This window comes from Halichoeres trimaculatus, unplaced genomic scaffold (genome assembly GCF_033239565.1).
Source record: "Halichoeres trimaculatus isolate MK-OKI-2021-1 unplaced genomic scaffold, fHalTri1.1 fHalTri1_scaffold_2, whole genome shotgun sequence".
In the NCBI taxonomy this organism is placed as follows: domain Eukaryota; kingdom Metazoa; phylum Chordata; class Actinopteri; order Labriformes; family Labridae; genus Halichoeres; species Halichoeres trimaculatus.
The window spans coordinates 17,317,407-17,332,837 of record NW_027437180.1 but is presented as its reverse complement, the minus strand read 5'-3'; the positions used below and the strand labels follow the sequence as shown (position 1 = coordinate 17,332,837).

The 15,431-nt window shown below is 39.0% G+C and overlaps 1 protein-coding gene across 1 annotated transcript; it reads left to right on the top strand.

Moving 5' to 3' along the window:
• The first annotated feature begins 6,230 nt into the window (after positions 1 to 6,230).
• Positions 6,231 to 14,903, top strand: tmed1b (transmembrane p24 trafficking protein 1b). The gene is made up of 5 exons (XM_074693694.1): positions 6,231 to 6,505; positions 8,772 to 8,869; positions 8,978 to 9,167; positions 13,611 to 13,778; positions 13,931 to 14,903. The coding sequence occupies exons 1-5, from the start codon at positions 6,266 to 6,268 to the stop codon at positions 13,979 to 13,981; spliced, it is 747 nt and encodes a 248-aa protein (XP_074549795.1). The 5' UTR covers positions 6,231 to 6,265; the 3' UTR covers positions 13,982 to 14,903.
• The last annotated feature ends 528 nt before the right edge of the window (positions 14,904 to 15,431 follow it).

Sequence of the window (15,431 nt, the reverse complement as noted above, 5' to 3'; positions counted from 1 at the left end):
CTTCATCTTCATCATCATCATCATCATCATATGGAAAACAAACAAAAACTCAAAAACTAAAAAAGATGAATAAATAAAATAAAATAAAATAAAAGGTCTGAATAACTCTACATGCAGCTGTATGAAATTTTCTATTCCAGTTTGAATCCCAAATATAACACTTTTGATACCGATGATTTCAGTTTAAGGAGACAGTTGGGATCTGTGAGGTAGCTGGATTGAGAGTAGTCTGACATGGGTCAACATTATGAAAGAAGCCCATGTCTTTGTCCACCTTACCCTGCCCTGTCTAGTTGTTTTCCCTACAACTATCACCAATGGCTTACCTATGATGGTGGATTAATATTGTTGGTGTCATAAAGTCTTTAAATTATTAATTTGTTTGTTGTGGGGGTAGGGGATGGGCTGTGCTAATGTGATGACACACTGCTTTTAGGAAACATTGCCCTCCCATGTTTTACGGTCACTGCTTGGTTTAAAAGTTGCATCACTTCATGTACACTTGCACTCTTCCCCTTTCCCCTCACCCTGTCTTCTGTTTTCACAAACAATGAGCTTTTGCTTCATATGTCTTTGCGTGTGACATCTCAACAGTGTGATTCCACTTAACATAGCCATGGGGAAATCATTGTAGAGGTTTTCAGTCACGTTTTTTGTTTTTGCTTTTACCTACAGTTCTTAACAGTTTTTCTCAGTTGCTTTGGTAAATGTCTCGAACCATCCTCCCCGTCAAAACAGTTCAAACAAGTAGCAGAACACCACGGATTACCTGCAAAAGCCAGTCTCTTTCTCAAAATTCTTGATTTATCTCTCAAAAGTAAATATCTGTGTCATTGAACACGTCAGTGTATCAGTCCTCGTGTCATTGTGTACGGAAAGGACAGTCTTATTGCTTTGTCATGTTGTCATAACTCTCGAAGGATGTTCTGATGTAAACTATGCCTCAAGTTTTGTTGACAGTTTAATTGTAAGTTACATACTAGTATATGTGGAAGATTGATAGCAAGATACTGGACAAAATTCACATTTACGCGTTCACTGTTTGGCTGTAATTTGTTGACTGACTCCATCACTGAGATACAGAAAGAAGAAGAAGGTGCTGCATAGCACAAAGAAAAAAAAACAGAAGTAAAAATGTAAACATAAGACAGTATCTATAGGGAAAACTGCACATTCAGTGCTGTGGGAATTTCAGAGCTGTCTTCCCAAACCACCTGATGTTCCTGTATGCTGGGCCACAAATTCTCATCCACATCACAACAAAGATCTTTTCTGTCAGCAAAAAGTCTGACTGGTTGAAGACACAGTTGTTCTCCTCACTGTTGGCGGCATCTTTCAAACAACCTCAGCCATCATAAGCTGATGCTTGAGAACATGGGCCACAACCGTGATAGATCTGTATTGTCCTTAAAGAAAATTTGTTGCCACTGTCCATACAGAGGAAAGTTCACATACATATCTGCCAGTTGATGGTTCATGAGATTCACCTTTAAGCTATTTCAGAAAATTGGTTGATCATTGGTTGGTCTAACGCTTCACACATTTCCATTTGTTAGAGAAAGTCAGGACTGACCAGTGTGGGATTTACTGATCCAGACGGATTTAGAAAAAAAGTCTAATGGAATTATGTGGAGAGATGCTTGACATGTTGGGATAACTTGTTCAACCTTTTTGCATGTAAAGCCTTGTGCGATGAACTAATGACTAAATGTTGTTAGGTGTTACTATTCAACAGAGACCCATGATAATCCATTTTGATCAACATGACAAAAGCAACTGATAATGTAGAAAACAACAGAGAGTTGTACATAATTATTAGCACGAATGTCTCAAAGCGTTTCCAACTAATTCAAAGAAATGAGAAACTACTTTTTTACCTCTTGAGACCCAGCATTTACATGTGTGGACATTACATTTCTGCCTCTCGGACCCATACTTCATTTTTCAAACTTTGACCTGTTAGCATTATTTAGAGGCACTGCCCACATCATGTTTTGGTGAAATCACAACATTACACCAATTTATTGAAAAAAACAAAACAAAAAAACCCCACTACTAATATAGAACTCAAGACAAATAATCAAACTTGCCATACAAAGGGCAAGTTTAGCTTTTATACTTATTAGGTCTCAAGCTCGGATCTTAAGAGGTTAATGCGCACGAGTGACACAATGGTGTGAAGATTGAAGTAGTTTTGAGAATTTCATTTCTCATCTGAGAAATGAACTAAAGCTGATTAACTGAGTAAAACTGTACTTTGAGTCTTTGAAATTCTTTAATTTCCCTCTTAATTCAATATACAACATTTCTGTATGCTTGAATAAAGATATTGCAGCTTTTTCTCCATTTCTTTGCTGATGAAAAAAAGCAGTGTCATCCAGAAATGACTCAGATAAGTATGTGTCACTAAAAGAGATGATTTACACTTGTTTTCAGTGTGAAACTTAGATATCTTTTAGACAGTCTGTGGTTTTTTTGCTGGAAGGGGGGGATTTCTCATGACAGGCTCTTAATGTCGAAACTGCCCTTGTTTTTAGAAGCCACCCCCACACAGAAACACACACCATCAAACGCTCAAACACTGTGAACAGTTGAGATAAAGTGTCAGGGAGGACAAGCGGAAATGTACAGCTTCGTGTGCTTGTGAAATGCATTTGATGGGAGGAAAAAAAAGGCAACAAGCCAAGACGTGTCATAAACACATGAGAGAACTTTTGCTAAAATGATTACATGAAGTGTTAAATGTAACATTATGTAAGAGTGAATGAAAACTTGAACCTGTATTGTTTCATCACTTTCCTCTTGCATCAACCTGCTCTACATTGACGTAAGTCACAATGTTTTAATTTTTTTTAAAAAACGTCTTTTTTTTTTTTTGCTTTCCTTATTTATGAAGTAATGTGGCTACTGTGTCTCTACATTGGGTTATTTGATTCAATATTAAATTATATAATGCAAAACATTTCTTTATGGTATGACACCATACAGTATAATACAATAGACTTGACATCCCTGTGGGAAATTTGCCTCGTACTACGCTGTGCTCCTGTGGAATAACAAAGCTGAAGTACATTCAAACACCTTGAAACGTATGTATTTATATCTTCAAAATCAGCGAGGGTTATCTGCTGCCTTTAAGTGGGTCAGCAGTCTAAGGTGTCAGCCTGTTTCCATCCTTATGCTGAGTGTGAATGTGCAGAGCTGAGGCCTCCCACGTCCTGATAACATATGTGACCCTTAAATTCTCCTCTTTGATGATACAGATGATGCATGCAGGGTTTCCAACAAACCAGCTCACCCAAGTCAGCTGCACAATTGTCATACGCTCCTTATTTGTCAAGTATGGCAGATGAGAAACTGAAATTCAAGTGTAAAATATGGTTACCAAAATCATTTCACAAATCAGAGGAAATACCTAAAGTTTAAAACTTTAACATGCAATGTACATTGCAGAACGTAATATTTTCATTTACGAAAAAATATTTTTCACTCCTGCTACTGAACCCAACTTGACACCCTGGCTTGTGTTTAGCTTGACGGTTCAATCCGTGGTCTCACAGTCCACATACCAAAGTGTCCAAAGACTCTGAACCCCAAATCGTCAAATACATTGGTAACTGAGTCAGATACTTCATTCTTACTGGTCAAAAGCAGAAAAAAAGGAAATCAAAATGTGGGAAAGCAGTACAGAATTAGCGGCATGAAAAAGATGTTGACCACACTGACAGAAACAGCCCTGAAACAACCGCATCATGTCGCAGATGAGTTCTGGCAGAAGCGTTACAAGACTAGTTGATGAGGAGTAAACACTAAAAAACAAAAGTCCAAGGAGGCAGACCTTAGTGCTGCCGTCATTTTCTAGCGAACATAAAAACAAGCAAATGTTAATACTTTACCCAGACTTTAGATACAACTGTTACATTAAATACTGATCTAATCCAAACTGGGGGAGCGTTGTAAAGGAAACATTGTCATCGGTATACTGTGGAACCTCTTCTTTTTTAGCTTTGGTCAATAAGTATGATCAAGATGTGTTTCGGGGCCATTAAAGTGACAGAAAGTCACATAATAGAACAAATGTCACAGATTGTGTTAATGAGATGAGTCACCACGGCATGCTTGGAAAAAAATAAATCTTTACACTAACAAAGACTGGTGACCCTGTTCATATTGCTCTACTGATTCTTTTCCAAACTAGTTTCTGTATTACAGTGACCTTTGCTGTTACACTACGGCATGTGTTGTTATCTGCTTTGATCAAAGATTAATTCGCCCACAAGATGAAGATCCAGATCTCTTTGTGTTTGCAAATACTTAACTTTCCCATTTTCACTTCACAGCTCATTGGTGTAGTCATTTTTAGTGCAATAGATAGCCTATAAGATAAAAGCACAAAACCAATTGTAATATTTTTGTGAATGTGCAAGAAGTTCTGTTACTAAGACAGATGATAGCTCGTGCTATTAGGTAAACACAAAAATAGTTGTATTTCAAAAATCACATTATAGGTCAATACATTGTCCATTAAGCTGCTAATGGATTAATGGAGGTCAAATAGAAACCAAAACCTTAATTAACCAAAAGTGGAGTTCTTCCCATGTTTAGACCCTAAAGTGATGTTATTTTACCTCTCTTTAATAGGCAACTTGTAAGTCATCTTTACTCTGATATCGAGACATCTTCTAAGGTTATGATGTACGTCACAGTTATTAATTCTGGTAATTCTGGATGCAGGGGCGTAGCTACAATTAGGCAAACACAAGCAGTTGCCTGGGGCCCCAAGATTCCCAGGGGCCCCCAAAGCATCTCTTAAAAACTGATTTAAGAAGTTCTCTTCAATTGAAAGCATTTATTTTTTCTAAATCTTACTTCACATGCTTCAAAATACATCAAAAGGCTTAATCTTTAATGATCGTTTTGGGTACTCCCCCTCCCTACTTATTCAATGGGCTATTCCATGTTACAACACATCTGAAAATTTGATTCAGGAAGAAAGTGGTAAAAAAAACACTTTTTACCCATTTTTTTCTTATTTTCAACCAAGTCGGAAATAAAACAATGTTGCTCTGAGATCTGAGATAAACATATCAGACTTTTGGGATTTTTAAGGACTTTATCTAGCCCAGGAAACAGGATATTTTTTTCAAAATCAAACTTTTTGAGTTGGTGATAACATTATTGTACAAAATCTCTTTTTTGGATACATAACTCACTGGACAGGGGGTCAAATACAAATACATTAACTTTAAAATAATAATACCAAAAAGTATGGTAACTGTAAATATCACCTCTTTCAGTAGATTTTTTTCCCTGGTTTTATGTTGTGCTTAATATTTACATATTTTGTCTTTACCAAATTATTTTTTTCAATATTTACCTATTGTAATGTTTTTCACTTCATACTTTCTTGTTTGTTACTGTTACTCTGTAAATTCCCCACCGTGGGACAAATAAGCTGTCAGTTGACCATAAAAGATTTCAAATCCAGGACAAAGTGGACTGAATTATGTATTCACTTTTTTCAAAATCAAACTAAAGTACAGAACTTGAGGAAATGCATTTAGTTGCGTTATGTTACCATGTACAAGATTAGCACTGTCTCATGTCTTGATTCTCGGAAAGAGACAGTGGACCCAGCGAAGGTCAGTCTAGCTCTGAGGAAGATGAGTTACAAGGACATGGAGGGCCCCATTGACTGGGTTTGCCTTGGGCCCCAAAACGTCTAAATACCCCCCTGTCTGGATGTATAATGTAATTTGTGTCACAAACGTATAAGCTTACAAACACTATTTTTAACTATCAACTTTATAATGTTATTTTATTCTGAGTCAATTGCCCTGTTAACGGAAAACAGCCATCAAAGTTCTGACTCAGTCTCTCTTCATGCTCCCTCTTGCTACACAAATACAAACATGTTCAACCTTTCAAACAGCTGTTATGTAACACTTAAAGACTGTGCTGTAATAACATTTCTTCAACGTGGATGTGGAATTGTAAAATGAAATAATATGTAGCGATTGGAGTTCAATGTAGTTAGATGGGTTAATTCACCTATTTCACCTAACTGCCAAATATATCCTATGTCACTACCGGTCACAACAGCTGCTCATACAGTAGTTGTGCTGATTATGGCGGCCCTGACCTCAGCCCTTCACTGATTGGAGGAACATTGCTACTCTTCCTCCTCTGATTGGCTCGTTGTGTCACACTCGTTCTCGGGCCTTCATCCAACCACAGCGTCGCAAAGTTCTGCTGCGGAAGAGGGATGCAGAGGAGATGGCTGAACTTAGATAGCCCTGTGTCTGTGAATATCCTCACGATGGAGCTTATCCAGAGCAGAGGAGGGCTGCTGGTCCTCGCCTTAGTGTTCGGGTGGTGTTTTGGATCTGTGAGCTGTTTTGGACAGAGCCTAGACAGCGAGTTTACGTTTCTGCTGCCAGCCGGAAGATCAGAGTGTTTCTTTCAAACAGCTTTAAAGAATGGTACGATGGAGGTCGAATATCAGGTAACTGTGTGTATTTAATTGACAAAACGTCTCTGTGTGCTATTTTTTCAAAGCTCAAAGACTCATGACAGCGACACGGAAGCATATTGCAGACGGCTAGCTGACATGCTGGTAACTGTTGACTTATTTGCATAAATTGGTGCTGTATGTGCAAGCTTTGGCCATAAGCTAACAACAGCTCACCAACGTACCTTTTAGCAAACTGATAACAAAACCAAGTGTTTTTTTTCTTGGTTGGGCAAATATCTAATGACAGGAGAAAGCTATGACCTTAATCCATAATGTTAATTCCCCTTGTTATTATTTATTGGGCCAAAGAATCACTACTTCCTGTCTACAAGTAGGGATAGACGGACTACTCAGCATACGTTACCTTAAACATTTCTTTGACAAGGATGTTATTGTAATATTGGTTCATTGTTAGACATTAACATACCAAAAAGACACAGGGTTTTAGAAAAACACACAGCTGAAGTGTATGATCATTGCCAGCAGTGCCACAGCTAGGTGTCACAGAGTAGTGATGTACTGAGTCAAACTGAGAGAGTGATCTATATAGTATCTTTTTTTTTTTTCAATTTTTGCCCCAGTGATACAATATGTACAACATGTAATAATGTTTATTTCAGAACAACAAGATAAAGTCTGCAATAGTACTTTTTCTTTTCACTTTTCCTCAACCTAGACTATATATAGAATGGGTAACAGGCCTTCACATCCACTCATTGTGAGATGTGAAGCCCAAAGACAGGCGGTAGGCGCTGACATGTTGCACTGGTACAGCCAAGGCATGTGCAGAAGCAGCCCTGCTGGTAAAGCAACAGGGCTGACAACACACCCTCTCCATTTACCAAAACACATTTTAACCTACAAATGAAATATCCAAGATCCCTTAGGTTGGTGGAGTCCTTTGCCAAAAAATGCTTGTGTTAGTTTGAAGTTCAGCTGTGCTAGTGTTAAAGTTTATTCTCCTCTACCCTGCTAAGCCGGTTCAGACATATTACACACATTTCATTAGAACTGTTAGCCAGTGATTTTTTTTTAAACCTAATTTCTAATTAACACTTAACTTCTCTGAAAAACAAACACTTGAAGATTAATCAGCATAATATGATCTATAATGAATAAAACTTTGCATGAGAAAGATGTGTCTAATGTGCATTAGCTTTAAAGTTTGAGACACTTTCCATCAGTCAATATGAGGAAAGGTGAGTTCATAACCTTTATATTGACTTTACAACAACTTGTCACCAGGAGGAGCTTGACATTTTTAGACCTCACAGTGAAAGAGCAGTGTTTTCAATGCACAGGCCTTATTCCTGTAAGAGATGCCCTCAAGGGTTACACTGAAGTAGCCTTTTTATATGTTATACAGTAAAGGATTCACATTTATGTCCGAAAGATCCTGGTTGTCTCTTGCCATCCTGCAGTGAGGAGATATCCTGATCCTGGTCTTTGCCTTGTTCAGGGAGCAACAAATTTTGGTACTTCATTTAAGTCATTAAAGATCAAGAAAAGAATCTCAAGTTCTTTATGGCTGTTATCCGCAGGGCATAAACTTTTTGTCAACAGTACATTTATCTTCCATTTTGATTTGCAGCAAAATGTAAAAAAGAACCTGAAACCAAATCAAAGAACCTATGAGGGTTCCTTCATTTAGCTTTCCGTCAAGAAGACAGTTCAAGCCCTGAATATCTTTAATTTGCTTTCAAAGCTATCTCAGAATATGAGCAAATGTTTTCATTGGTGACACGGAAGGATGCAATTTTCTTACTGTAACAAATACTCAAGAGTGCCTTAGAGGCTCAGCTGGTAGTGAATTTCCCCAATGACTAAAAGCTAAAGCATTCGAGGGTCTATGAGTTAACAGTTAACTGAAAAACTTAACGGCTTGTTTTTTATTTTATTATTCTCTAAAGTGTGCATCCCCACATAAATGTAACAAGTGAAACATCACTGCTCACAGTGTGTGTTTGTTTTGTGGGAGAGTCTCAGTCCATGAGATGACAGTGTGCTCTCTTATGGAGTGATCTCTCCTAAAAGTGTTTTGCCTCTGGTTCCCTGTTTGCCCAGCTAACAAGGACACTATAGAAGCAACCGTACCCCCTGCACAGAGTAGTGTTGGTATGTCGCTTCACTTTAACTGTCTGATAGAGGAATGATGTCTGAAAAGGGCTCTTTAAGGCAATACTAAGAAGAACTGCAGGGTATCATGTGTGAGGTTGTTGCTCAGTGTGTGTGTTTGTCTTTGTGTGTTTTCATTCAGGTGATAGCAGGTTCAGGTATGGATGTAGACTTCACCATTGTCACCCCAGAAGAAATTGTGACTGTCTACGAGACACGGCGCTCTGACGGAGTCCATGTGTGAGTGTTTCCTCATTCGGGCCTTGATCTTCAACTATGTTTAATTTTATGGATCCTGCAGTGTTTGACATGTCTGTTTATCTTTGACCTTATTTCCTGTTTTTCCAGGGTGGAGCCAACAGAGGCAGGGGACTATAAGATCTGTTTTGACAACAGCTTTAGTCGCTTCTCGGAGAAAACAGTCTTCTTTGAGATCATCATCGAAGGCCAAGGAGGTGATGTGGGTGGAGATGACGAGTGGGCAGGACTAGATGAGCCTGATGGAAGCCTTTTGGAGTACAAGCTGGAGGACATCCGGGTGAGATGAAAGAGGAAATCATATTCACTTCTCAGGGACTTTCTCATTAAACATTCAGGGCAAAATACACAAGCTGGGTGTGAACTTAGTGGGTCTCATATCTTTTGTAGGACTTAACCCTGACTGTCCTCTTGAAATTAACTTACACCAAGTGCATCAGACTTGACTGGCAACAGTCTTGTCATCTTGTCAAAACCAAATTGCAGCCAAGTAACACAATCTTACCCACTCTCCTCTTGTATGAAGATACCTGTCGAGGTTGGGGATGACAAAGACCCAAAAGGAAAATACAGACTGATGAAAACTTGTGGAATATATTACAGAATATAGAAATATTCTCACTGGGAATTTTAATACGAACCACAATCAAACAAAAGTTATGTATGAGGATACTGGAGAGGTTTATAAGTTAACAGTTAACTGGAAAATGTGGTTCCCATCCATACAAAGCAATAACCTGACACGCCATACGGACAGTTTCACATATCTGTCATGGAAATATTTTACTAGTCCATCTGGGTAGCAGCTCTTCAGACTTGTTTTCAGAGGTGGGACCTTCAAAAAAAATCAGCAGCTGATGTTTGGACGACCGTTTTGATTAACACACTCACCACGGACCAATCCACATCAAGCCACGGTATGATGTAGCTTATGTGTGCCGCTGCTGAGAAACAATAGACGAACAACTATAGGAACATGAGAAACAGTGCAGTCTATGGAATGCACTGTATCATTTACGTTGTCAGTACTGGCCAGTGTTGCTAAATGAGTTGTAAAGTATAGCCATATTGAACATCAGCAATAATTCTTTTATCATGCATTCTTTATTAATTGTTTGTTTTTAATTTTTGCAAATTTACTGGAAAACAAAAAAAACTAAGACATCACAAGTAGATAAATATTTACAGCCTTTGCTCAATACTTTGTTGATGCACCTTCGGCAGCAACTACAGCCTCAAATCTTTTTGAACATCATACCACACACTTGGCACACCTGTCTTTAGGCATTTTGGCCCATTCCTCTTTGCAGCACCTCTCAAGCTCCGTCAGGAGCATCAGTGAACAGCCATTTTCAGATCTCTGCACAGATGTTCGATCTTTATCAAGTCTGAGCCCTGACTGAGCCACTCAAGAACACTCACAGAGTTGTCCTGAAGCCACTCCTTTGATATCTTGGCTGTGTGCTCAAGGTTGTTGTCCTACTGAAAGATGAACTGTTGCCCCAGTCTGATGTCAAAGTGCTCTGGAGCAGGTTTTCATCCAGGATGTCGGATATCTGTACATTGCTGCTTTCATCTTTACCTTAATTTTTACTCATCATCCACTCATTGCCACTCAAAAACATCCCCACAGCATGATGCTGCCGCCGCCATGCTTCACTGTTGGGATGGTATTGTCCAAGTGATGAGCGGTGCCTGGTTTCCTTCAAACATGATGCCTGACATTTGAGTCAAAGAGTTCAATCTCTGTCTCATCAGACCAGAGAGTTTTCTTTCTCATGGTCTTAGAGTCATGTGCCTTTTGGCAAACTCCAGGCGGGCTGCCATGTGCCTTTTACTAAAGACTGGCCACTCTATCAATCAGGCCTGATTGGAGGGTTGCTGCAGAGAGGGTTCTCCTCTCCACAGAGGACCATTGGAGCTCTGACAAAGTGACCATCAAGTTCTTGGTTTCCTCCCTTGCTATGGCTCTTCTCCTCCGTTCGCTCGGTTTAGACTGGCAGCCAGTTCTAGGAAGAGTCCTGATGGTTCTGAACTTCTTTTTATTACAGATAATGGAGGCCAGTGTACTCACTGGGACCTTCCCCAGATTTTTGCCCAAAGACAACCCTGTCTCAGGCATGACTTCATGCTTGATTTGTGCTCTTACATGCACCATCACCTGTGGGACCTTATTTTTTTCAAGTTGTCATTACAGGGTGTTGTGTGTAGAATTTTGTGGAAAAAAAAGGATTTATTCAATTTTTGGAAAGAGACTCTGACATAACAGAATGTAGGAAAAGTGAGGCTGCATGGTGGATTCTTTTGGATGCAGTGAATTTGGTCTTTTTTGTACTTCTGGTTAGATACAGGGTTTAGACGAAGTGTATATCACAAGATAATGTAATCTACACTGTGAACCACATCCCAAGCTCTCATGTAAGTATTGGATTGGATTGACAGCTTCATTAGTATGAAACCCAAAGCCAGGTTTAGGTTTCATACCAGCGCTGCATTTCCGTCTGGCTCAGGAAATAGCTTTTGCAAAGGGAAGTTTATTCAAACATGGTTACTTTTAAAGCAAACCTTAAAATGAGCTCAGTCTGAATAGTGTCAGATCATGGATATTTCTCTTAATGGAGTTTCATTGGTCATCCTATAAACAAGATTATCTGCTATCACATTGTTTTGACTTTTTTGCAGTTATTTTCTGGTTTTATCAGCTTCATCTGACTTTCTGCACTAATACCTGCTCTGCCCTTGGCAGAGAAGTTGCATCCAGGAGTTGTGCACACAGGACTCAAGTCCAGCTGGTGTTCAGGATGTAACTTTTGGTCATTCATAACTTTCAGCCTTAAGTTCGAGTGTTTCTGGCATAAATGTTGTCAAAGACTGTTTTCCGTTGACCTAATTTCTTACAGTCACATATGGTGAGCCACAATCTTACTCAGATTCACGTTTCAGAGTGCCAGAAATCAGACGATCAGCTGTGCAGTAAATAAAAGGAAGAGAGCAGGAGTGATTCAGTGACACAGATAGCCGGCGGGTTTGTTGATCTGAAACAAAATGGAGAAGAAGAGGAAACAGAAGGGTCTAATTCTCGTAATGTTCTGAGAATTAGATTTAGGCTGCACAGCTTTAACCCCACTGTGGCTGAGCGGGACTTCTCCTTTTAGCTGTGCTATCAACAGGGCTGTCAAAATTGTTTACGTAGTGTGATATGAAAGTTAAAATTTCAGATCGTATCAAGATATTCTGATGTGCCATAGAGAAACCTACACGCCACTGAGAAAAGGAAAGGAGAGAAACTGTTTTGATGAGCTTTTTGCCAGGTATTAGTTCAACATGATTTATGGAGAGGGAACTTTTTTCAAAGAGTCTCTTTTGTTGCTCTTCTCTTGATTAATTATTATTACTAGTCCCTCAAAAAATCTTTATGAAACTCCTCAGATGTTGTCCACAAAGAGTTCACTTTAATGATTTGGCTACTCTAATAAAAATATCATTATCACACTTAAATCATGTTTATATCAAAAAGCCAAAGCGAGCAATCAGCTGATCCCACTTCAGCAATAACATGTAGAAAAGGCTTGATGTGTTTCACTCCATCCAAGTGCTTCATGGTTACAAACACAAAGGTGTTCTGCTACACTGCAGGGGTGTGACTCTTAGAGGGTATAATTATGCACTTTTTTTCCCCACTTAGTCCCACATACTGCCATATCCAGCCTCTATAAATAGTTCTTCTGTACATTCAAGTCACTGCAAGGGAGGTAGGTGTCAGACAAGACTATTCATACCATTTTTTTAAGTTCCAAAGTTAGTGACCATTGAGAGATGAGACAGTGTCTGAAAACTGCAACTTCACATATTACAGCTGAGAGACGAGACCAGGTGCCAGATTTGACATGAACAGAAAGTCACAGGAGCTTTACGCAACAGCTAAATAAATAATACTAACTTATTTTTTCTTATTTTGACAGTGTACATCAAATAAGCTGTACAAGAGTCGGCCATGAGCTTTTTTACATCTGTAGTCAGTTCACCAAACAAACAGCCCCACAACATTACACAACTACTATACACCTACAGCAGGTACCTTCACAGTGACTTTAACAGTATAATATTCAAACAATGGACAATAAAATCATTACACTTAAATGATACAGTTATTTAATAGTGCGTAATCACTGTACCAGTCATTCAGGGATGAAACTGATATTACAGGAAACTGAATGCACCGCACCATCACAACATCACAGCATTATGTAAATGAGCTCATGGAACATGATGCGTTCAACTGTGATCAGCACATGATTAAGGTAGTTTAAGCCTTGATGTAATCCTTCACTCAAGAGTCAAATTCCCAGAAGTTGTTGCTCTGGTAAAGAGGACAAACATTACGGAGAATAAGTTGATCTTGGGGCTGAATGCCACAGACAGGATGGGGAAGTGGGAAAGTATTGACGCACTCTTGTCTTTGGTCATTTCAAGGATCTGCTGACAATATGAAAAATATAGAGTAAAGTCAACCACAGTTTTTAACCGACATGTGTCCACATATCCTCCAAAATCCTTCACTTTGAAAATATAAAACAATTTGAGCATGTTTCCAACCATTCAAACTTCTGTGTACTTCTGAGACCATTTTGCAATAGCATTTCCTCTTAGTCCTTCTCTTTTCTCAGCACAAGTCCTAAGTTTGCTTAAAAAATCCCTCAAACTTTCCTCTTGCTCTCCTCAGGAGTCCATGGACTCTCTGCACAGACGCTTGGAGCACAGCAGGCAGATGCAGACGGTGCTGCGAGCTTTTGAGGCACGGGACCGAAACCTTCTTGAAGACAACCTGTGGAGGGTCTCGTTCTGGTCCTGTGCCAGCGTGCTGGTGATGCTGTGTGTGGCCCTCACACAGGTAACACAGCACTGAGTGGAGATTAAAGTGATGAAAGTTCAGGCAGCTCTCATTTCTGAATGCTCATGAAGAAGGCCGAAACTGCTTGATGTTTTCAACGAGTTTGAATCGTTTCACCAAAATCGTGTCTCTGTTTCTTTTTACATTCTCAGGTCTACACTGTCCGTAAACTGTTTGATGATAAGCGGAGGGTCTACACATAAAGACACAAAAGACAACCTGGAAAGGAACACACTCCATCACAAAATGTTTGGCTGGTTACTCGCTCAGATAAAGCTCCATTACCATTTATGTGGTCTGCACACCCTGCCAGCTGTTTGTGAGCAATAACGAACTATTCCCACAACAAGAATTGTGACTGGACGTGTCAAAGGCAGTTAGGGGTGGTTGTGTCATTGTGTCATTTCATACGGTGCCTTTTAATGTCAAATGTCGCCACAAACCAATGAGGAAATTCCATCTAAAGGCACTGTGAACTTTACCTGCTCTTGTGCACCTGCCATTCTTCAGCTCTGACACTGATGGGAGGTTTTAGGATTTTTTTTTAAAGGTGAGATATTTCTTGTTTAAGCTTGGCTGTTTGACAAACCTCAAAAAATATTGTACGGAGAGAATGATTGTCTATTTCACAGGGGATTGCAGTGAGCAGTTGTTGTTGCCTATTCTTCCTGGCGTTCTTGAATCGGCCCTTTACATTTGTGCTTTTCTTTGGTCACAAATTATTCACGGTTGGTGTTTTTGAAGTTACTGATTTCTTTATGTGCCAATTGATTCTACGCTGCGTTAGAAAAAAATAAGGTAAGACAAGTGGGAGATTGTTGAGTATGATTAACACCCATAATGAACTAATGTGCCAGAGTTTGCTCTGTGTAGTACATCCAGGCCAGTCGTTCAGAAATGTGTGAGGATCGATCAGTGTGAACAAACACACCGGCTAAATAAGGGTGTGTACAGCTTTGAGATGATCAAACCTGCTTATTTTAGATACACAAAAGAATGAGATAATTGCTTTTTCTCAGACAGCCACTGAGTGTTTTATTTGTTTTTCTTTATTAAAAAGAGTTTCATTTCATTTTGATAGCACCGGCTGAATAAAAGCAAGTTTTCATGGGTGTCATTAATATTAATAAATTAGTTTTTTACACATAAAAAAACAACCTGTGTGAGTGGTTTTTGAAGAATCTAGACAAGCAGAAAACTGACTAATTCCCCTCTAGAGCTACAATGTGTCAAAACAGGAATATTAAATAATTTTTAACTGTCAGATTCTTGATCACAGAGCTCGTCTGCTGGTGTATCCCTCTAACCTGGCCTTTGGGGACAAAAAGCACCTTTGAGGTAAGATAGTTTTGATCCTTAGTATGAAATGTCAGTCAAAGAAATTTTGTGCACAGTCACTCTTCTCTTTATCAAACTCTTCCCACTGAAAACCAAAACATGTTTAGTCCTTTAACAATCTGTTTTTCTGCTGCTGAAACAACATGGCGGTGTAAGATGACAAACTCTGTGGCATTACACAGATTAATAATATTGCATTCTCAGTCATCAAAAGCTTAATGTTTTTTATTTTAAGGCTGATGATGTTAAACACACTTCAGAATACTGAATTCAGATTGTACAAAGTGCATTATTTAAATACATTAAACATGAGCC